Source organism: Canis lupus, chromosome 37, assembly GCF_048164855.1.
Source record: "Canis lupus baileyi chromosome 37, mCanLup2.hap1, whole genome shotgun sequence".
NCBI lineage: Eukaryota > Metazoa > Chordata > Mammalia > Carnivora > Canidae > Canis > Canis lupus.
In genome coordinates, this window is record NC_132874.1 from 10,381,468 (window position 1) to 10,406,062 (window position 24,595).

Here is a 24,595-nt window from a genome sequence, read left to right on the forward strand (position 1 = left end):
ATGGTCTGAGTGGGCACATGAACAAGAGAGCATTAGCCTGTTCAGCTCAAGTAGTGGGAGGAAGAGGGGGAAGAAGGGAACAGCCTGTGCAAAGACCCCAAGGCTAGGGACAGCATGCTGAGTTTGACAATAAAAAGTTCAGTGCAGGTGAGTTGTAAGAGCAGAGATCCTTACCAGGTGCAGAAAGGAGTCTTGACTTGATCTTGATAATGAAAGGAAGCCAAGAGAGGTGTTTTTTTTTTAAAAAAGATTTTATTCATTTATTCATGAGTAACACACACAGAATCAGAGACACAGGCAGAGAAGAAGCATGTTCCCTGAGAGGAGCCTGATGCAGGACTCAATCCCAGGACCCTGGGATCATGACCTGAGCCAAAGGCAGACGCCCAATCACTGAGCCACCCAGGTGCCCCCAAGAGAGGGTTTTAACCAGAGGACTCTGATATAAAGATCAACAAGAATTGTGATCCAGTTGAAGGATGGTTGGGTGGTGAGAGGGGATGCATGTGACAAGGCGTGGGGGGGATCTTCCCAACGGAGATGTATCAGACCTCATCAGTGGTTGGATGTGGATGGTAAAGCAGAGGGAAGGACCCAGCCTAATCCCAAGAAGCTAAGGGACAGGAATTCAGCTCAGAGTGCCCACAGGGAAGCAAGCCTAGGGTCTCCTCCCAGCTCACCCTCTCCTGGACTCTCTCTCATTCCCTAGACCTAACAAAAGTTTTTCTTTCTTCTTACTTAATTCTCAGAATTGGATATTGTTTGCTTATACTATATGGATGAAGCTATAACTCCACCAGCTTCAAGATACCGCTTTAACCCTTCCCAACATGAAAAGTGTTAAAAGAAATAACTGAACACACAGATCAGAAGCATACAGGTCATTAACATGCATAAAACACATCCCTGTAGTTTGTCGGAAGGGACCCTCAGAGGATGGGCACAGCGCAGGGCCCAGAGCCAAAAAGAAGGGTTTCATCTGGCACAAGCACATTGATATAAGCTGGAAAGTATTCATAAAGACATCTTCACAATGTCTAAAGCTTCACTGGAGGAGAAAGCCAACTTTATAATATGGAAGTGAGTCAAATCTTGTTTTTTTTTTTTTTTTTTTTTTTCCCCTTTTGCTAGCATCGGCATTGAATTCCCTCAGCTGAGTTCAGCTCGGGCAGCTCATGCAATCCTTCCTCACCCCTCACCCCCAGGGCAACCCAGTGGGGTGAGTTCAGGCCTTCAGAAAAGCACAAGACAGACGAGAGTGTCACAAGTGGGGACAATGGGTGCTGCTTCATGAGATTCCAGCAAGGTGACCTATTCAAACACATCATCCACTTGGTTGTAGGACAAGTCTGACTCCACCACCCCAAACCCTTCATAACCAAAGTTTCTTTCACTTGAGGATGTATTGCTTTTCTTCCTCTTCAAGGGCCTTCCCCCCTGTGGTTGGGGAGGCTCAACCACCACCGAACCCACAGCATCCAGTCCTTGGCCAAAGGGAACCTCAGCCCTACCCCTCTGGGCTGCATCCGAATGATTGGCCGGGGACAAAAGTCGGTCGCTCCTTAGCCTTTTTCGTATGTCTTCTTCTTTAGTCTGAAAAGCAGTATGAAAGAATAAAAATGAGCCCAAATAACTTCCTCCTGAATATGCCTGAAAAGAGCCTGGGTGGCTTTTCCATTTCATCACTGGATCACTCAACAAACATTAGGTTGAGGCATGGCAGTGGAAGGCAGACACAGGCCAAGGTAGGTAGGCCTTGGTCTCTCTGAGCGGCCAGGTAAGGGGTGGAGACAGGGGCTGGTGGCCCACAGCTGTGAAGGTGGCCTCCCCGCAGGATGGGGGACAGAGAATGGTGGGGACTGGTGTCCTCTGATGGTCTGCACGGCCTTCCCTCCACTTCCAGCCTCCACCCCACACCTCCTCCCACTCCCACCCCAACTGGAGCCCTTTACTTTCCACATGAAGAAAACCCCATCCTCAGAAGTGAGCATTGCTTCCCGAGGCTACATCGATGGAACCAGCATCTGGCCAGCTTCAAGCTGTTGCTGGACTCCTCCACCACACAAAGAATTAAGGTAAAATTAAACAGCACAGGAAGCCCACAAGTACTTAATTTGAATCTTAGAGCAGCAGGTGGGAAAGGCCCCTGGAGCGCAGGTCAGCGGGGCGCAGGCTCCCGGGGAGCTCGGGTACCTTCCTGCGGCTCTCCACCGCCCGCATCTTCTCTTCCAGATCGTTCATCGTGAAAGCCTTTGCTTCCTTTTTGATCTTAAGCTTTTTCAGCCTGGCTGGTGGCTTTCTCAGCGGCATCGTCGTGCTTACCTGGAGGAAGACAGTTTTCCAAAGGGAGAAATGGACTGTATTCACTGGTGGAGGAGAGAGCCAGGAGGGGTGCGGAACACGGTGCAAATGTCGATCCTAAGAATCTAAACAGATATGTTGGCAGAGCTACAAACCACAATGTGGACGCTGGTAACAATAGAACTAATTCCTTAAAAAAAAAAATCTATTAGATGCCTAGAAGGGGAAAAAAAACAGGCTCTTCCTGAAATCCATGAAAAAATGCAAAGGTGTTCTGGAACCCCATGAAGGCTCACAAGAAGAAAACATTTGGGAGAAGAAGCACAAGGCAGATGAGCGATGAACACGTAGTTCATGGTAAAAACTGAAATCTGGGGGCGCCTGGGTGGTTCAGCTCATTAAGTGTGTGCCTTTGGTTCGAGCCATGATCGCAGGGGCCTGGGATGGAGGCCCCCTCTCCCTCTCCCTCTGCCCCTCCTCCTGCTTGTGTACTTTCTCTCTCTCAAATAAATAAATAAATAAATAAAATCTTTAAAAAAATACTTACATCTGATAGTATTGTAATATTCCACAGGCTCCAAATGCCTTTCATTTGGGATCGAGATGGGTTTTTCTGGGTCTCGTGCGGGAGAGAATTCACAATTACTGAGCAGCGACACTGGGCTAGCCTTTGCTGTCAGTACTTGGAGAAGGTTCTCATGACAGCAGGACAAATCCCCAACTATTTCACATGACTGACTACCCTCTCTGTAGTTCAAGGCAGCGATAGTGACGTTCTGATTACAATTTCCAGTTATGAAAGAATTAAATTGTTGTAGAGGGTTTGTAAAGAAAGTTCTAAATACGTGTTTTTTCTTTTTAAAAATTAATTTTTCATAACCTACGTCGCTCATGAAAAAGTAAAGTGATATATAAATAGTCTTCTGTTTAACCACCTGGCCCCCTAGTTGTATTCATCAGCATGAACTATTTGAAAGAGTCTGGTATGTGTCTTCTCCACACGCATGTACTCATCTACCTTTGTATGTGCAGGACATCTGTAACGTTAAACCAAACAGAAATGGGATTATACCCCCACCAGGCTCTGCAATTTGCTTTCTTCACTTGGTTTCTTATGGACATCCTTCGAGGTCAGACTATATAGATTTATGACAAGTGGGGAAGGTCTCAACGAACTCCAGGGCTTCATTATAAATAAACTGATTATTCTAGGCAATTTCTCTAAAGACTCATAAAGATCAAGAACCTATTGATATCCGATGTAATATCTAAGAGACCGTCTCTTTATGCTGTAAAACTGCCAGTACTGAGAAAATACACCCAACAGAGAGGTAGTAGCCTAACATAGTAGAAAAAGATACCAGAACAAGACTCAGACAGACCTAGGTTTGAGCCCTGGCTTGGCCACAGGGTGTTTCTGTGGCAGTTCTCAAGCTCCGTAGGCCTTGCTTTCATCATTTTAAAAATGGGGTTAACATTTATTTCACGGGATTTTCTATTTTAAGGAGTTATACAGTAATCACTCAGGAAATGGTAATTACATTTCATTCAGTGAAAGCAGTAACTTTTAAATCTTAAAAAAAAATTCATTAAAAGATTTTATTTCCTTGAGAGAGAGAGAGAGAGAGAGTGAGAAAACACAAGCGGTGGGTGGGGGCAAGGGGTGGGAGGAGAGGGGAAGCAGGCTCCCTGCTGAGCAGGGAGCCCAACATGGGGCTCCATCCCAGGACCCTGGGATCACAACCTGAGCCGAAGGCAGATGCTTAACCACCCGAGCCCCCAAGCAGTGACTTTTTTTTAATGAAGTTTTAAATTTTAATTCCAGTATAGTTAACATGCAGTGTAATATTATTTCAGGTGTACAATCTAGTGATTCAACACTTAAATACACCACCCAGTGCTCATTACTGAGCCTTCCTGAATCCATCATGTGTTTCCCCCATCTCCCATCCACCACCCACCTCCTCTCTGGTAACTATCAGTTTGTTCTTATAGTTAAGAGTGTTTCTTGGCTTGTGCTCTCTTTTTTTTTCCCTTTGCTCATATGTTTTGTTTCTTAAATTCCACATATGAGTGAAATCATATGGTATTTGTCTTTCTCAGATTGGCTGGTTTCTTAGTATAATGCTCTCTAGCTCCATCTAAGTCGTCGCAAATGGCAAGATTTCATTCTTTTTTATGGTTAATATTTCATTGTGTATATATACTACCTCTTATTCATCCATTCATCAGTTGATGGACACTTGGGCCATTTCCATAATTTGGCTATTATAGATGATGCTGCTAAAAACATTGGGATGCGTGTATCCCTTTGAATTAGTGTTTTTGTATTTTTTGAGTAAATACCCAGTAGTACAATTACTGGATCATGGGGGGGGGTCTATTTTTAACTTTTTGAGGAACCTCCATACTCTTTTCCACAGTGGCTACATCAGTTTGCATTCCCACCAACAGTGCACGAGGGTTTCCCTTTCTCCACATCCTCACCAACACCTGTTGTTTCCTCTGTTTTTGATTTTAGCCATCTTGACAGGTGTGAGGTGATCTCTCATTGTGGTTTTTTAAAAAAGATTTCTTTATTTATTCATGAGACACACACGCACACACACACGGAGGCGGGGGGCAGAGACACAGGCAGAGGGAGAAGCAGGATCCATGCAGGGAGCCCGATGTGGGACTTGATCCTGGATCCTGGGATCACACTCTGAACCAAAGAGGACACTCAACTCCTGAGCTACCCAGGCGCCCCATCTCATTTTGGTTTTGATTTGCATTTCCCTGATGATGAGTGATGTTGAGCAACTTTCCCTGGGTCTGTTGGCCATCTGGACGTCTTCTTTGGAGAGATGTCTGTTCATGTCTTCAAGCACTGACTTTTTTCAATGACAGCACACAGAATCATCACCAAGTTACAGTATTTGTCTTGAATGGTAGGAATGGAAACCCAGATCACAGGGGCCAGCAGGAGGCCTGAGCTTTAACCTGAGTTGACCACTAATTCCCACGGTGTCACCTGAGACAAGGTACTTCTTTTCTTTGGACTCTTATTTCCTCACATGTAGAAATAACGAAGAGGGTGAGAACCACGGGGTTCCTTTCAGCTTTAAGAACCATGATTCCCGGAAAGCCTTTCAGAGGGAAGCATTTGTTGAAGTTTTGGCTCAGTTACAGCCATCAGACAGTTTTATGTGGTGAGAAGTTTTTCACTACATGAAAACTGCGGGCTGTTTGTCAAAGCAAGCTCCCCCTCCCCCATCACTGTATTATTTTTATGACAATTGGCTCTCAGGCTCCCTGCTGGCAAAAGCCATTTGCTGCAAAGAGGGATGTTCTTGCTGTAGTGGTTCAGCTAAAGATACTGTGAAATTAGTATGAAAACAGTTTTTTAGGGAAGTTCACTCATCGAGGGCTAAAAGAACATGAAATGCTAATCCCAGATTCAGTGAAGAAAGACTGTAAGGCTTTACACAGAAGTCTGAATCTTGACTAAAGGAGTAGATAGGAAGTTCTGAGAGACTTGGGATTTCTGGTCTGGGTGGACTCTTCCTGTGGCTTTCTCCTAGCTATACCTACAAAATCAAGTACTTCCTCTCACTTCTGGAAGTTAATCCTACCTGTGCAGGCTTCATTCTTTCCTGAGTTTGACATTTTAGGTAAAAGCCTTGCAAGACCCAAAGGAAAATATCTGCATTCCTTTCCACTGGATTTTATGAAGTCAGGATTTACCAACTGTTGGCATTTAAAAATAACAATGGTCACATTACACATAGAGAAGTGCTACTACTAGAAACTCTAAAAAACCGGCCTACAAAACCTACTGAAGTTACTAGTTCAATTATTGTCTTTAAGAATACCAGCAGAAGTATTGCCACCCCAAAGATGCTGTGATAGGGTTTGGAACTTGTTTCCAGCCAACCTTGCTGGCAGCCACTCTGGATTCCTTGGAGCTGCCCTAATTAACTGTTGACCTGCAGATGAACCCACCTTGGCCATGTTCCCTCACCAAAGTCTGGTGCCCAGAATGGGTCAGAGCTTCTAGGAGACCTGCCATTCCTGCCCTGTCCCTGTGAGACCTCCCAGGCCAAGCCACCACATTAGTTGGCATTAATCCTACCAGGTGCATGTTTTCCTCCTTCAAAAACTCCCCAGGAGGTTCAACAAATACTGTTAGAGACTCTGATGCAAGAAGAATCAATTTCCTGACTGCACTGAAGGTTACCAAGCACAGAGGTTGCCCAGAGAAGGGAATCAACTTTGACCAGAGACAGAAGGAGTCGATAGAGAAATTAGAGTCTTATGTTTGGAGACCCTGGGCATGCTAAGAGGCAGGGAGAAATGAGTTTGGGATAAAAGATGCCTCAAATGGATGATACCAACGTGGATTAATGAGAGCCAGTTACATCTCTTATAGAGATCTATACCAATCCAAACACATAGCTACATGTGTATATAAAGTCTGTACATATTTATCATACAACCACTTAGGTCTCTTTAGAATGTTTTAAAGTATCCTGAAAGATACTCTTTGTCTGATATTTCACTTAATATTATATTCCTTACATATCATTACAATTCCTTCCAAATGAGAGTAAACTCTTAGTACGAATCTGCTTGGAAGCATGTTATCTACAGTGAAGGGGGAGGCACTAGGGAATTGCTGTAATACTTGCCAACAAGCAAATGATAAAAAGAAGAAAAGATGAACAGGGGCCTGAGGTGGACAAATACCCCTGTGGGCCTCCAGGGAGAGAGACTGGCCCGCAGGCTGGTCTCCTTATTCAGTGGATGAGTGGAGGACCCTCAGTTTATAGCATCTTTTCTTATATTTCACTCTGCATGAGAAGCAAAATAAAGAAGGGGATGGATCTAACATTCACTTGTATTTATACTCTTGGTCTATATAAGAAATCTTGTTTTTAAAGTTTTCTCACATTTATTATTCCATTTCTCCCCTAATGTTTGATTTAAAAGATTTTTTTGGTACCAAAGAAGAAATTGTGTCACATGTCTAGTTGGCTTCATCGCACTGTAGTAACTAACATTAATATCCTTTTGCTTTGTATTTTTAGCCAATTTTATCATCTGTTCTTTTTTTTTCTGAAAAAATATTATTAAATATTGGATAGTTAAAAGTGTGAACTGCCTAATAATATTTCTGCTCTCAGTATGTTCCTTCTTTCAGGATTTACTCATCTTTCTACATTGGCCTCCTAACTTTTCCTAAAATATGAAGATGTCTGATATACATTTGCTCTCAGCTACACCTGAATTGAGAGACTCTACCTCTGATACTGAGCAATTCTATCTCTCCTTCATTTCCATATATTCCTAGGTATACCCTTAGTCCTCTACCTGAAAATATGTTATTATAACATTATGATAACATATTTATAACATTATAATAACATATTTTCAGGAAGGTTTTAGAGTTCATTTTCATAGTGAATGGGGGAATTTAATTTCAGAAGATTTAATTCTGGGGTGCCTGGATGGCTCAGAGGTTGAGTGTTTGCCTTTGGCTCAGGTTGTGATCCCGGGGTCTTCAGATTGAATCCCGCATCAGGCTCCTTGCAGGGAGCCTGGTTCTCCCTCTGTCTATGTCTCTGCCTCTCTCTGTGTGTCTCTCATGAATAAATAAATAAAATCTTTTTTTAAAAAAAGCTGTAATTCTTTCCAGCTTTAGGATGAATTAGACGGTTGTGTGCACACGTTGGTAGAATCCTCAGGGGTGGTTCTCAACCTGGACTGTCCACTGGAGTCACTTGGGAGCTTTCAAAAACACTATAGCCAGAGCTCACCCCCAGCCACTGGTCCCAGGTGGGACCTGGGCACTGGGGTTTTTAAAAGCATCCGAGGTGATTCTAATGTGCAGCCAGGTTAAGGACCATGGCCCTCAGCAATAAAACACAGCTGTGTAGCTGTGTTGCTGCAGGTCTGGATTATGCTGGGACATCACGACCTAATTGCAAAGCAAAAAGCAAAAGAAATGAAATGTGTTATTCTTGCCTACCTCTGTGGTCCTGCCACATTTAAATCTTTTTGAGAACACTCCAGCTAGGCTCCTAACAACCATTCCATTTCTATATCATATGAACACAGTCCTCATCCTGGGCTCACTTAAAGATGTCATTGAAAGTCAAGCCCATAGTTTTCATTTTTCAATAGATACATTTCTTTCACAACGTAGTTTATGTTAATTAACCTTGTCGGTGCCCTTTTAAGGAAGGTCTCAGTCTGAACTCATTCTTCTCTGGCGTTTGAATCACTGAAAAATGTTTTAATTCTATTCCCATTGCTGTTAGCATCAGGGTTCTACAGCATTTCCCTAAAGGAGGCATCACTTAGCTACTGAAAGTTTCCACAATCCATCCTCCTCCAGATTACTCTCCTGTCTTTTTCCTTTTGACACAACTTCCTTTTTTTCTGACCCCTGGAGACTCACCCACAACTAGGAAAAAAAATCTCTCCCCTCCTTTTCCATGTTAAAGACCCTTCTTCTAGTACTTTCAAATAAGATACGGCATTCTAAAGTGCCTTGTATCACAATAGCGTGGCCCAGACGTAAACTGCCATTTTACTGGCATTATCTTTTCCATTATATAATCTCTTTTTACCTTTCCTTGCCCCCTACATCCGCTTATTATTGGCAGCCTGATGATATCATTCATGAGGCTTAGCAATCTCCTGTCTTTTCCCCAAATACCTTCTGCAGGACTTATTTTCTTCTTCAAAAGAAAAATGCTACTTTGGCTTTTATTCATGAGTTCTCAGCATTTCCTACACCCAGAGAAGGAAATTACCTTTATTCAAATACTTAAGTGACTTGGTCTAGGTGGCAAACTTGATTTACATAATGCATTTTTTTTTATTCCCAGTTGATTGTTTTCTACAAGACTGGGATGGGCAACCATGGAGGAGCCTTTGATGTTAACCTCTAGTCCCTATTTCCATCATTTCTGTGTCTTTCTTTTCTTTCTCATTCATTTCTCCTTAGGTTTCTTTTCTCCTTAATTCTTCTTTTCATCTTGTTGAGGATGACTAGGGCTGCCTGGGAGCTTTGGTTAACAAGCAAACAAAAGAGAGAACAGAACAAAACAGCAGCAACAACAAAACCTGCCGTCCTCTTCATGGGTTTAGACAGAACTTATTAAAAAATTAAGGACTCGAGACTTGGGCCACAACCAGTTAAAATCAAAATTAAAATACTGCTCACACTATGATGATCAGTTGGATGAATCAACAATGAATCAACAAGGAAAAAACAAGAATATGAGGATTTTTGTCATTGTATTCATTTTCTTATGTTTGACCCCAGGTTGTGTAGATATACATGTGTAAGCATATCTATTATAGTTTTGGCAGTCATGCCTATTTTCCTATTTCCTATTTTCCTTAAATCAGAGTTCAGTTTTATAGTCATAATACCTAGTATACAGGCAATGCTTAATAAAAATTGTTCAAAGAATGAAGGTATGTTATTCAATGGGGCTTACTGTCTCTCAAATTCAGTAAAACCCAAGATATGTTTTGTTGGGCTCATTAATCATTGAAGATTGGGGTATTCTTGGGCTGTCTGGGTGGCTCAATCAGTGGAACATGCAGCTCTAGTCTTGGGATCATGAATTCAAGCCTCATTTTGGATGTAGAGATTGCTTAAATAAATAAGCTTTAAAAAATGAATAGAGTACTTCCTAAATCTGTAGAGAAGGATGATGTGTTGACAGGTGAGAGAATTTATGGGAGAAAAACTGGCTTAGCTAAAGGTCACAATTTGCATGTTGACTCGAAGATTTTGGGGATTCTAACTCGTGATCGATCATATTCTATTGCTATTATTAACAATAAGCTAATGCTAATTATGGAATTACTTGCCATGACATCATAGGATTCTCCATTTCTAAATACTTTGCTGTGGCTTTGTATTATTCCTTGAACAATTAATTCCTCCAGAATGTCTGATGACTTTTGTCGCTCTCGGCTTTCTAGGGGTTGGGGTTTATGGATTAATCCACTGGTCACTAGGTCTAAGGGAAAAGAAAAAAGAAAGAATAAAAATTTAAGTATGAACATTTTATCAATCAGATGCTAAATAGATGCCTTATAAATCATGCTACTTAACTAAATCTTAATCTCAACACTCTTACCTACATATGTTTCCATTATAAATCTTTGAATCATTTCAAGTTCAAATTTTTAATGTTCTTACAGAGGATACACATCAGCATAATATACTATTTACTTAGCAGGCCCCATATTAACATAACAAAAAGTCTTTTTCATGTGCTGCTATGTACTACTTTTTTGTTATAACAACACTTATACACTTGAGTATGACTACTTGGGTTCTTTACACTAATTATGAAGCTAAAGCGCAGCTAAGCAGAAGATATCCTTCCAGTGACTCCTCTGAGTTGCAGTTTGGTTTCTATGCTTTGTATACAAAGGATAAACAGTGTGATGTTGCCAAGAGACTTCTAGTTCTGCAACCTTGAGTTTACAATGACGCCATCTGCTAAATCTATGTAAGAGCATGCTTTTTTGAAAAGGGTATTTGAACCAAATCACAATTGAAGTCAAATGATATCAGCTAAATATTTATTATTGATTCTAAAAATGGCACTGAAACATTTTCTTGGGAAGCCTTTATAACCAGTACTAAGCCTCCCCACAGCTACAAATCACCCAATTCTACAAACAAGCAAGCAAGCATCTGTTTTTACAGACTCACATCATACAATAAAGGTGCAATGAGGAGTCCTCAGACGTGAGCTACCTTCTATTTTGTAATCATCGGGAAGTCCTGAGAGTAACCAAATTCATCCCATCTAGTAGACAGAGTCTTTTTATGAAAACTGATCTCACTGGTTAACAAAGACAGTTTTCACGAATGTGCAGGGAAAAGATTGCAAAACACACACACACACACATGCACACTAACCAGATGTCTCTCACTTCAGAATATTCACAAATCAACTATAATCTCATTTCTCGTCCAGTGCTGTGTCTTCTAGTGTTTGAAATAGACTCAATGTTCACTTTAAAGAGCTATATACAGATTTTGGTACAGAATGGCAAAGCATGTGTTTCAGGTGGGTAAACTAGTAAGCTAGAGCTTGAAACAATAGAAAAAAACTCAATAAAAAGAGGTAAATTATCTTCAAAGAATTAGAAGGATTTTTAAAAGATATTTATTTAATTATTCACGAGAGACACAGAGAGAGAGGCAGACATAGGCAGAGGGAGAAGCAGGCTCCCTGCGCAGAACCTGATGCGGGACTCCATCCCAGGACCTCGAGATCACGACCTGAGCCAAAAGCAGACACTCAACCACTGAACCACCCAGGCATCCCAGAAGGATTTTGTTTTTTTTTTAATTTTTAGAAGGTGGGCTTATCTGGAAAGGTCAAAATAATAATTAACTATTTACTGAGCACTTATGTGCCTGGCATCATATTAGATATTTTATATACTTTATAACATTGTGAATTCTATGATTCTCTATCATATAAATAAACTATATGAGAGAGGTGAATTAACTTGTGTAAGGCGACATGAGTAAGAAGAGAACCAACTAGGATTTAAATCCATGAATGTCATACGTACTTCAGTACCTATGTTCTCAGCCACCTCACTGCATTCTCTAAGGTCAAGGAAAGAGCTCCACTGTGTGGTCCATTTCCCTCCCAGGATGTTTCTAAAGAGAATGTCATCGTTGATGACTATCACTAACATTATACAATTGTTACATTATTAAAATGATTATGAAATAAAAAAATAATTAACTATCTCAATCAATTATTTTTCTGAGTCCACCCAAATGCTGGCTGGACATTGACAGTGGCTGACCTACAGCGAGACCCCTTGCTATGGCAGTCATTGCAACTAAATCCTCATGATTTCCTGGGACACTGAAGACGATTGGAGGAGTGTTTGAAAGTGACATTAAGCTTCTTTCAGCTTATGAAAGTAGTACATGCTTATCATAATAAACTTGGGAAATATAGAAAAGAATAAAAAAAGGAAAAAAAATGCGATCCTCTTACCATTCAGAGATTACCACGATTGATATATCAAATTCTATTTTTGCAAATTTGACATCATACTGAACATACAATTATGTTTCCTATGCATTTAACATATAAATTAGCATTTTCTCACAAGGTTAAAAATTCTTCATAAGTGTCAAGAGTGAAGCTATACAAGAAAACGAAAGTAAATTCATCTTTAACTCTGGCATAGGAAAAGGCTTTCTAACTATGACTCAAAATCCAGATTCAGTAAAAGAAAAGATTGATAAATTTTACATTAAAATAGTTTGCAAGGCAAAAAAGAAAAAAAAAAAGCAATAAAGTTCAAGTGCAGACATTGCGAACCTCCTGATTTGATATACTAAACAGAGTACAGTATCATTTTTGGTATTTTTGCTCAAAATGGATAACCTGAAACTAATCGTGAGGAAATACCAAACACAAACTGAGGAAGTTTCTATCAAATAAAATGGCTTATATCTCCAGATACATCAATCTGATAAAAGACAAAGAAAAGCTGAGGGACCGGCTCCAGATAAAAGAAGAAAAAGACCACATGATACCTAAATTAAACATGAGATTCTGGATTAGATCTCGAACTGGAAATTTATTTATAAAGGACATTTGTGAGACAATTGATACAATTTGAATATGCAGATGAGATAATGCATTGCATAAAGGGTAATTTGCTGATTGTGATCCTTGTACTGTGATTATACAAAGACTATCTTTGTTTTAGGAAACATACTGGTGTACTTAGGAGTACAGTGTCATTATGTCTAGGATTTGCTCTCAGAAAAAAAATCTATGTGTGTGTGTGAGAGAGAGAGGGACAGAGAGGGACCACGATGCATACAATTATATCACATACAAATTAATGTATAATTAACATTATGATGTTAGCATTTAGGGAATCTGGGGGGAAAGAATACAGGTATTTGTTTTTTTGCAACTTTACTTACATTTGACATTATTCATAATAAGAAGTTTGTTTTTTGTTTTTTTTTTAAAGGAAAGACTTGGGAAGTGTTCCCGTGAAACTTGAAATCTGTAACAAATACTCTAAAGACGGGCAGAGCAGGGATGCAGAAAAGAGACAGGAAAGAAATCAGGCAGAGGACAAATATAAAGCTTAGGGCACTGGCTCTTATTCATTCCATGGCAAAGTCTCTCCTGGAAACTAATCTACACCACATTTTGGGAACACCTGCTTTATTATTTTTTCAAAGACTTTATTCATGAAAGGCACAAAGAGAGAGAGGCAGAGACATAGGCAGGGGAGAGAAGCAGGCTCCCTGCGGGGACCCCAATGGGAGACTCAACCCAGGACCTGAGCTGAAGGCAGATGCTCCACCACTGAGCCACTCAGGTGGCCCTGGAAACACCTGCTTGAATATTTCCACTCCTTCTACAGGCTGGTGTGTCTGACAGCACTAGCCCGCTGGACAGAGTGACTGATGGTACCCCAGGTCCCTGTGCAGTCCTGACAGTCCTCAGTTTGTGAGCGCCATAGACACTGTCCAGGAGGGATTCCCAGCGACAGAATTATCAGCAAGAAGAACTATACATTCTGGCCTGACACGCAGAGAGAGGAGGGGCCTCTCTGCTGTCCACCCCCCACCCTTCCCACCGTCCTCTGAGGTCACGTCTGCCTCACATCAGAACCACAAGATCAAGGCTAATCTGAAATCTATCACAAGTAGAGTGAGCCACCAAAGTCCAAGGGAAAGAATCTCATTTACAAACCCATCTATTTCCTAGGGAAGACAGGACAGTGGCGAGGAGTGACACGAAAGCCTTCCCCTCAAATAAAACAGAGCACATTCCCTTGAGTTCTGTTGAGTTCAGTTTGTCTCAGAAGCTGACAAAATATAACTAGGGGCTCTTCAATCAACACCAGGGGGGTAACTTCAGTAAAGCCAAAACCACCATGGGAAAAACCAAAATAGTTTCTAAGGGGCACGCCGGGTCATAATCACTTGTTCCGTGTTTCTGAAAGATGATTGTTTTGTATACTTGGTGATCCTTTGAATGGGAGACAGAGGGGAAACAGTTTGATGTAGGTTTTCTATATATTTTTTCAAATGTAGAACTTTCTCTTGGAGAGATGTGAATACAGCAGAAGTTTACAGGAATTTCACCACAGCCTGTGTGACTCCTATTCCCAAGGCCTATTCCCAACTGCCAGCAAGGGCTCTCGGCTTAAAAAAAAAAAAAAAAAAAAAAGAAAGAAAGAAAGAAAGAAAAAGAAAAAGAAAAAAAAACAAGATGGTTTTGTGTGTGTGTTTTTAAAGACTTTATTTATTCATGAGAGGAGGCAGAGACATAGGCAGAGAGACAAGCAGGCTCCCTGCAAGAAGCCTGATGCAGGGACTCGATCCCAGGACCCCGGGATCACAACCTGAGCCAAAGGCAGATGCTCAACCACTGAGCCACCTCCCCAGCATCCCCCAAGATGGTTTCAATTGTTTTATCTACAAGATGATTAATGGTTCGCATTATTTATTCAAATAATGAAGGCCTAAAGCCACACCTTAATGTCTCAGAGATAGGGACTTTGCCATCTGGGGCACTGCCTGGCCCACAAAACTGTGATGAAAGGGTTGTGAACACACATCATACAATGTAATGATGAATATAAAAATGAGGGCTGTTACCTGAATTTATTCTTCCGTTTCTTTCACTAAGTGATGGGGAACTTTCTGGTATGGTTCCAGGTAAGCTTCCCAGGTTTTCCAGGCCGTTGGGGCTGCTCCTTGAATCCTTGGGAAATGCAGCTTCATCTTGGGGCCTGCAGCCCTCCCCAGAATGAGTCACGGGGATGTCAGCCTGCGAAAGGGAACCGTTTCATGAGAGTCAAGATTTCTTAGAAAACAGTTTCTTTAAGGGCCTTGAGATAGCATGATTATCCTGGATTACCCAGGTGTAACCACCAGTGTCCTTACAAGGCAGAGGCAGACAGAGACGTGACTACAGAAGTGGAGAAGGTGATGTGCCAGGAATGCAGAGACTCATCAAAGATGTTACTGGCAGCGGAGGGAGGAAGGGCCACTAGCCAAGGAGTGAGAGCAGTGCAACTCTAGAAGCCAGGACATGCAAGGAAGAGGATTCTTTCCTCACAGCCCCTGAAAGGAAAGAGCCCTGCCAACACCTTCACTTGAGCCCAGTGGAACTGATTGTGGACTTCAGATCTCCTGAAGTGGAAGAGAATAAAACTGTATGGTAGTGAGCCACCAAATGTATGATAATTTGTCATAGCAGCCATAGAAATGAATATAGTGTCTACAGGAATCTATCAGATACAAGCTACTATGCTGAGCACCCCAGATGACGCCACAATTAAAGCGTTAAGCGTGAAAAGTAAAGATATCGCTGTGTAAAAAAAAGGTTTTTTTAAGTGAAAGTATCTTTATTGTTTTTGTTGATTAAAAAATACAGGCTCCTTGTAAACATAAATAATATATAAGGAAATTATTGATGATCAGTCTATGTGTTGACTAAGCTAGTCCATATAGTATTATTACTCAATCAAACATGAATCTAGGTGCTGTGGTGAAGGTATTTGGTAAATGTGGTTAATGTCTTCAGTCAGTTGACTAAGTAAAAGAGAGTATCCTTGATAATCTGGGTGGGCCTCATCCAATCAGTTGAAGGTCTTAAGAGTAGAATTGAGATTTCCCTGAGGAAGGAGTTCATTCTGTGGACTGCACCTTCAGTGCCAGCCTGTCCTTTCTGACCACTTATGCTATTGTGTGGATTTTGGACTTGCCTAGCCAGCCCTCATAATTGCATAAGCCAATTCCTTGTAATCTATCTATCTATCTATCTATCTATCTATCTATCTATCTATTATCTCTCTCTCTCTATCTATCCAGCCTCCAGCCATAATTTTGATTCTGTTCTTTTGGTAGAAATAGAATGATCAGAAACACAGTAGAAAGTAAGCACCATTCCCTAGACAAATGCACTATTAACATCTCAGTATGTAACTTCTCAGATGTGTTTGCTCAAAGAAATATAATCTTTAAAAACAAATTGGAATTGGCTAATTAGCACCTGAAAAGATGCTCAATTTCACTAGTCAGTAAGGACTGCAAGACCAAAACCAGAAAGGGAGACTACCTCACTTCCACCAGGATGACTATAATGATAAAACCACAGAATAAGTGTGAACAGGCATGTGGAGAAAATGGAACTTTCATACAGTGCTGTGGGAATGTAAAATGGTGCACCCACTTTGAAAAACAGTTTTCTCAAAAAGTCAAAAAGAGAGTTAGCCTTTGATCCCAAAACTCCACTTCTCAGTATATAGACCCAAGCAAAATGAAAACATATGTCTATACAAAACCTGGCACACAAATGTTCAAAATTAATATTCATAATATCTAAAAAAGTAGAAACACCCCAAATGTCAATCAACTGATGAATGGGTAAATAAAATGTAGTCTATCCAGACCAAGGGATATTATTTGGCAGTAAAATGAGATAAAGTACTGATGTATGCTGCTACATAGGTGACATTTGAAAACATTATGCTGAGTGAAAATAGCCAGATGTAAAGATCGATCCTTTTACCAAACATTCAGAATAGGCAAATTAATAGAAACAGAGTATAAATTTAGTGGTTGCTTAGGAAGTGGAGGTTGGCCACTAATGGATAGTGGTTTCTTTTGTGGGGAGGATAAAACTACTCTAAAATTAGATTGTGGTGATGACTATGGAGTGTGCATTTTAACTGGGTGAATTGTATGATATGTGGATTATATTTTAATAAAGATATTTATGAATCAAATAAATCAGGCTATATATTAAATGGTATTGTATTATATTTCTGTAACTTGTTTTTTTTTCCATTAACAATATATCAGAGACATTTGCTTATATCAGTATATATAGGTCTACCTCATTCTCCTTAATGGTGGGGAGTAGTCATTTACTTGATGACTGTAGCATAGTCTATTACATAATATACCACAGTTTGTTTAACCAATTCTTCTTCTCCTCTGAGTATTTGAGGGCCCCAGGATCCCACCTCCAAACCCCACTATTTCCAGCAATGCCCTGAAACACTAAATACCACATTGTATCTTGTTGGGGCAGCAGAAGGTGTCGAAGAAGAAAAGATGCTTGAATTGGGTCTTGATGAATGAGTTTCCAGTTGGCAAGATGAAAAGGTCATTCTAGACAGAGGCTAAGCACAAACGAAGCCAGGATATGAAACAATATTGTGAGCATATGAACTTGAATTCTTCCAGTGGAGCAGAATCAGAAGAAGGCAGAAAGGGTAGGTGCTGAGGTAGGAAAGAGAAGTTAAAGAGTTTGATTTTATTTTAAATGTAACAGAAATCCTACAAAGGAAGTAAAATAAAATGATCAGGAATGTGTTTTTAGAAAAATCACTGGGGTTAGTTCAAACTAGGGGAGCTGAAGGAAGCAATGAAGAGACAGAGGAGGGCAGCCAGTAACAATGATGGCAATTGTCCAGGTGAGGTCCTATTGAATATGAATTAGGACAGTGGCAGTGACACTGGGAGATAGAGATGGGCCCGGAAACATTAGGAAGGAAGACAGCACACTTCTCAGAACTTCCATTTAAAGGAGAGGGTTTTCTCTGGTTAAAAGTTATGACTCCAGGAACTAAACAGAAAGCATTTCGTTTGGGAAAACTGAATTAAAGAAATAGGACATCAGCATGAAACTCTTGGTACTCCCACAATAAAAATCATGGAAATTAAAAATATATATATAAGCACATTTGTTCACTTTCTGGAAGCTCTCCAAAGTACTTTCAAATCCCTCAGAGGCTAAAGTAGAAATCACAGCAGCTAGGTCATGGCAGCTCCAACACCTTCAAGGTCTTGTCATTCAGTTAGGGATTCTCCTATGTTCCTAGGGAGACCCACATAGCTCCTTATCACCATCTTTACATAGCACAATCGCTCCAGCTAAATCAACATCACTTCATTGTGCTGAGGGTTAATTAGTTCTGTGCTTCAAGATTACACGGGAAGGCATGAAAAAGCGACCAACTGAACAAACAAACCAGTAAGCAAACAAAAAGTCAACAGAGTTGAAATACAAATGGCATAAGGAGAAAGCATGAGAGCAACTATGTGCTTTTCTTTCCCTCCCTGTTTGTCTTTCTTCATAGACACAGTTACTGCCGTGTAGTTCCTGTACAGAAAGCTGACCCAGGAAAAGTCCTAACGTATATTATGTATTATTATAATTATCCTATAACTAAAATCTTATTCTATCAGAGTCTTTCTCTTTCACGTGCGCAGACACATTTATACACACACATATCACAAATATATAAAAATATATATTGTTACATATAACAAAAGAAAAGGAGACTGATGCTTTTTCAGGGGCTCACAGTTCATACTGAGGGTAAAGCAAAGATCGTGTTAGGTATTCTTGCCCCTCTTTCCAAATAAAATACTAAAAACCAGCATCTGCACTGACAGGTAATTTCACAAGTTGTTTTGTTTTGCACACCCTTTGTTTCTTGAGCCTAGCAAGGCACAGAGTTAAACACAGGGATGAATTTTGCCATTTAACATTTCCCATTGGAGACCTTGAAAAATTAAACAACAACAACAAAAATGTCCATATTGGAGCTGAGAGCAAATTTGAATATTCTCAATTTCAATGGTAGTTTTTCACAAGTGCCACAACCCATAATGATCTCCCAATGGCTTCATCAAAGCCATGAATGCTTCACCCATGTATGCTTCCTTAGATCCAGTCTGCCTTCAAGATCTGTTAGCGACCACAGCTTAAATGGTAACAGATGAAACACAATCTTTTGACATAAAATAACATATACCAGCCTTCGGCCCTCATGAGCAGAAATGTCAAGTTTTTCTCTTTGGAAAACTAAGAATGCCTTTCTAATATCTATGTGCAACACATTCTAGAAATTTTAACCAAATTTCATAACCTAGGCTTGAGAATAGACAGAGTTCAAAGACCAGAGATATTTACAAATTAATTATATTATTTATGCCTCTCAGGGATATGGCAAAACAGTTTTCTTGTTCTTTTTAATTCACGCAGGGTGTATATGTTCACACCAATGAGAAGTCTATGGTGCTGGCGGAAGGGGTGGGGAGGTGGGCGGGAGGTTTTATTTTTTCTTTGAGATGCAGTTGTAGCAGAAATACAGATTCAAGAAGTTTCCATATTTTGTATTGGTTCCATACATCAATGATTCCATACATCAATGATCCATACATCAATGATTTATATACATCATTGTCTTGGGGATAAAATCTTATCAATTTTAGTCTGTTTTATATATTTTTAAAAATATTTTATTTACTTATTCATGAGAGACACAGAGACAGAGGCAGAGACATAGGAAGAGGGAGGAGAAGCAGGTTCCATGCAGGGAGCCCGATATGGGACTCTGGTATCATGCTCTGAGCCAAAGACAGATGCTCAACCACTGAACCACCCAGGCATCCCAAATCTTATCAATTTTAGACAGAATTGAAAAGCAGTGAATGCTAAGCTAGCAGCTACACATGGGAACCATCAGCATTCCAAAAAAGGTATTACTTTTAACTACAGAGAGAGTTGTTTTGTTTGTTGTGGGTCTGGAGGTACTATAGGTTGTGTTCTAAAGCTTTTGGGAAACACATTGCCAGTTTGGAGTCATTTGTCAAGTGTCCCCTGAGCTGGAATCTTAAATCACATTATTGGCAGGTGCATTTTATAAATGTATTTGTCTTTAGACATGTAGGAAAAAACTATTCTTCAAAACTTGATTTTTCTAGCTTACATCTAGTGAGTGGTAAAAACAAATAGCAACCCTCCAAAAAACACCCCGGAATATCATCTTTTAAAATTTTGGACTGGTCAAGGTCACTTAGTCCTGTTTACTGGTGATAAATAAGACTTTTCTTGTCAAAGATTAGGTAAGATCTGTGAAAGGTCCTTAGAGATTATCTATTTCAATCTAGTCTGTTCCCTCTCATAATAAGCCCGGAACTCGGAGTTCATCATACAGAAGAACATTTCTCCAACTGAGAAAAGTTTCCAGGGTTTTTCTAATTATGCATTATTTTATTACTGTGTCTTTTTAGCACTTTAGACTAAGATACAAGGGAGGAGAAAGCCAGTAGGCAGGTCTCAAGAAGTTCGACCCAGAATTTTTAAAGTTGTACCACTACAAAACATAAATATTTCAAGCAAGCAAGCATGTTCATCTCATTTTAAAGACACCAGTGAACTACTGAACTTTCAGCCTGTGCATTTAGGAAGTTAGCAAAAGCAGCAGTGTTCTGATAGCTGGAGAGCGTTTAATTAATAATTATACATTTGCTGGATCAGATTTCCAAAGTCAAAGTGTTTGGGGTGGGGAAGGATGGATATGCCTGAATCGACTCTGAGTCGATTCCAGGCTATTTTAATATTGAATTTCCTCCTTGCTGACTGTCATTAGTTTAGTTATGTGACTAGGAGATAAGAAGATACCAAGCAGGAGCCAGGAGGGACATGGAGTCACTCAAGCAATGTTTGTTAGCGCCTGGTCTGCATCAGGCACTGTAGTAAGCGTGGGAGACACAAAGACAAAAAACCATTTCCTGTCCTCAAGAAGGTAGTAACTCAGGATGGGAAGCAGATAAGAAAACAGAAAATAAATACAATAGATGTTTTGAAACATGGTAGGAGAAGGTGTAAGGTTAACTCTGCCAGCATGGTGGCAATAGCAGGGGTGAGGGGGACAGAGGCAGGAAGGGGGTCTTGAGTTGTCTTGAAAGATGGGTATATATTTGCATGCGGTCCCTCAGGGAGGAGGGGGGAATCTGAAGGGAGGGTAAGCAACAGGTGCAAAAGCATGGAGATAGAGACCGAATGGGTTTGGAGAGCAATGAGTAGTGAGATTTGAATGAGAAATGAGTGTGGGAAGAGATGAAGCAGGGGAATGTGACAGGAGGCAGCTCAAGGATGGCTGGTAAGATGCGCTAAGGATTTAGGATTTTATCTTACATAAATCACTGTGATAACGACAGTTGTACTAACTCATATTAAACACTTATTCTGTGCCAGGCATTGGTATGATCATTTCCCGTGGATTTAATCTCTGTTGACAACTCTATAAAATAGCTAGTATTAGAATTACCCTCATTTTACAGATAAGCACAGAGAGGTTACATAACTTGACCAAAGTCACCCAACTAACAGTGAACCCAGAAATCAAACTGAAGTAATGATATTCTTGACCACTGGTTTGTATAACTACCTAATGGGTTGGCAACTGTTTAGTCACCAGAGGATGACATATCAGATTTTACCTTAGAACAATTGCTCTCAAGGTCATGCAGAAGCCTGGAGCACAGGTCGGGGTGGGCAGTGGAGGAAGGATCTAGAGAGACCAGTTAGGAGACTCAACAAAAATCCAACAGAGAGGTAATGACTTTCATACCCAGGGAATTCAGGAAAAAACACAGAAACCCTCCAAAGCCTGAGGAAGCTTGGCTTATAGGGACCTAATGGATCTGACATGCAGAGGATTGTCTTTTTAGCATTTCCTCCTGCTCTATGCAACAACATCATTTTCAGTAATAACCATGAAATGAAACAAATGATAATGGCCAGATAAGAAACACGAATAGTGAAAATTTCCTTCTGTGGAAGTCTTATACACATTCATGACAGTAAAGTAAATTAAAAAATAAAGATTTTTTCGTACAAAAAAGACAAAGGCACAATAAGTTAATATTTTAAATCACGTTAATATAGTTTTTGGAAAAAGGGAGAAAATGTATTCCTATATATTCATCCAAAGCAGTAATGAGTAATAAAGACGACCAAATTGTTTCTAAGAAGCCCATAAATCTATGAGGCAGAAGGAGCTTTTTTTAAAAAGAGGATTTATTTATTTATTTGAGAGCCAGAGAGAGAGCCAGAGAGAGCACAAGTAAGAGAGAGAGAAAGGGTGTGTGAGCACAAGCAGGGAAAGGGCAGAGGAAGAAGCAGGCTCCTGTCTAAGCAGGGAGCCCAATGTGGGGCTCCATCCCCAGACCCCGGGATTATGACCTGAGCCAAAGGCAGATGCTTAAGGGACTGAGCCACCCAGGCGCCCCCCAGAAGGAGCTTTAAACAAACATTTACCACGTGAGAAGGGAGCGTCACAGGGGTAGTGTTTGGGCTCAGTGCTGAAGGATAAGTAGGAATTCATCAGGTGAGCTGACTGGAAATGGGAGTCTGGGGAGGGCATTCCAGGAAGAGGGAATGGCATGGGGAACAGCATGGAACCATGTTGATAACTGGAGGAAGGGAGCACTGCAGGTTCCTGAGGAAGAGCCGAGAGTCTGCAAATGTTTGTAACTGGACAAGATAATGTTAGAAAGACCAGCGGGACCATGTGTAAAAGGTTTTGCACACTCCAGGGAATTTTTTCTTAGAAAGACAAGTGGTAGTGTAGGACGCAGATGGGGTAGGGTGCCAATGGGAGAGGCAGGAAGACCCAGTAAGAGGTAATAGGACCCTAAAGTCAGAAGAGGCAGTTGGAATAGAAAATAGAAAACAGTGTCACCATGGGTGGGCACCAGGGCCTAAGCCCAAGTCTCTGGTTTGTTTTATGATGTGCTCCAAGAACCCAGCATGTGTGCCACACACACAGTAGGTGCTGTAAGTGGCACCAAATGGCATCTTGCACTTTGTCTACTGAAAGAAAGGTGTGCTCTTTAGACAGTAGCTCCAAAAAGGTCCTTTCGAAAGGGTGACCGTAAACCCTGGTTTTCTGCAGACTGTATGAGCTTAAATCAGGCCCGGCCAATTTGTTAATAGTGTTCCTTTTCACTCTTAAAAGTATCTTGCTTTGATGACAGATTATATGGTAATATTACCTTTGGGTGACCCCTCTCCAATGTATACCATTGTGGGTTCCCAGCTTCATTCGTGGAATACTGATGGTGGTGAGGATGGGGAGACATCCTGGAGCTCATTTCTGCCGGGACCAACCCATCCCTCCATGCCCCACTCTGGAAAAAATTCCCCTTTGTGTCTCCAGAAGAATCATGGGGTTTGCAACCGAGAGGGAGAGAGAGAGAAGAGAGAGAGAGCATTGGAATGAGAGTCTTGAAAATCAGATTCTATCTCCGGCTCTGCCCCCAAATAAGCTGGGCAGCCTCAGGCAAGACGTCCACCTCTCTGGGTCCTCAGGGGGAAGCGAGAGGGCACAGCCAGACGAAGGCCTCTAAAATCTCTTTGAGCGCCAAGTAGTCCTCAAAGGGCCCCCTTTCCGGAAGCCAACGGAGTGTGACGGCTCCCAGGAGCTCCGCTCAGCAGCCCCAGCTCCGTACAGAACACACCTGCTCCCCCTGCCTCTGCTCTGAGGTGTGATCACCTTCTCAGGCTCTTGAAACACAAAAGGCTCTCAAAGCTGGGCCTCCGGCCGCAGGAGTCTCGGGGAAGGGGGCAGTTGCCCCCAGCCCGCCCACCCACTGCCGGGCACCCAGCTGCGGGCCACTCCAGCCCCGCTCCCCGCCCCAAGCCTGGCAAAAGGCTTTCTGCCCACTTCGAGGTCGTGCGTGTTCGTTTTACCTTAAATCCCTCTTCCCAGCCCTTCCTGGGCGCGGGCACGCGTCTCTGGTCCTCCGCAGCCTGGGAAGGTCCGCAGCCCATGCTCGCCCTCCCGGGGTGCCCGCTGCTGCGCCCCTGCGCCCCTGCGCCCCCGCCCCCGCGGCTGCGCCCCTGCACCCCCGCTGCTGAGCCCCTGCACCCCCGCCCCGGCTGCTGCGCCCCTGCACCCCAGCAGCTGAGCCCCAGCACCCCCGCCCCGGCTGCTGCGCCCCTGCACCCCAGCTGCTGAGCCCCTGCACCCCCGCCCCGGCTGCTGCGCCCCTGCACCCCCGCTGCTGAGCCCCTGCACCCCCGCCCCGGCTGCTGCGCCCCTGCACCCCAGCTGCTGAGCCCCTGCACCCCCGCCCCTGCACCCCCCGCTGCTGAGCCCCTGCACCCCCGCTGCTGAGCCCCTGCACCCCCGCCCCGGCTGCTGCGCCCCTGCACCCCAGCTGCTGAGCCCCTGCACCCCCGCCCCTGCACCCCCCGCTGCTGAGCCCCTGCACCCCCGCCCCAGCTGCTGCGCCCCTGCACCCCAGCTGCTGAGCCCCTGCGCCCCCGCCTCTCCCACCTCCCGCACCCGGAGCCCGGGCTGGAGGCGCTCGGCAGCCGGGCAGTTGCCGGGATCTGTTGCCACAATAAACCGCCAGACGCAGACGCGGCCCCGGCCCTGCGCGGCGGCGGGACTT

General features: G+C 42.2%; 1 protein-coding gene across 4 annotated transcripts; it reads right to left on the bottom strand.

The window, feature by feature from the left end:
- Positions 1-1,092: 1,092 nt before the first annotated feature.
- On the bottom strand, positions 1,093-24,595 carry STMND1 (stathmin domain containing 1). Of its 4 annotated transcripts, XM_072813624.1 has the most exons (7): positions 24,478-24,595; positions 23,192-23,326; positions 21,635-21,705; positions 14,987-15,158; positions 10,174-10,325; positions 2,194-2,322; positions 1,093-1,593 (listed from the first exon to the last, which is right to left on the bottom strand). In XM_072813624.1, exons 2-7 carry the CDS (start codon positions 23,220-23,222, stop codon positions 1,312-1,314), a joined length of 837 nt encoding a protein of 278 aa, XP_072669725.1. In that variant the 5' UTR covers positions 23,223-23,326; positions 24,478-24,595; the 3' UTR covers positions 1,093-1,311. The 4 variants fall into 4 exon arrangements, with proteins under 4 accessions (XP_072669725.1, XP_072669724.1, XP_072669726.1 ...); XM_072813623.1 differs by lacking the exon at positions 24,478-24,595 and having other exon boundaries at positions 23,192-23,774; XM_072813625.1 differs by lacking the exons at positions 21,635-21,705; positions 23,192-23,326; positions 24,478-24,595 and adding an exon at positions 23,889-24,012.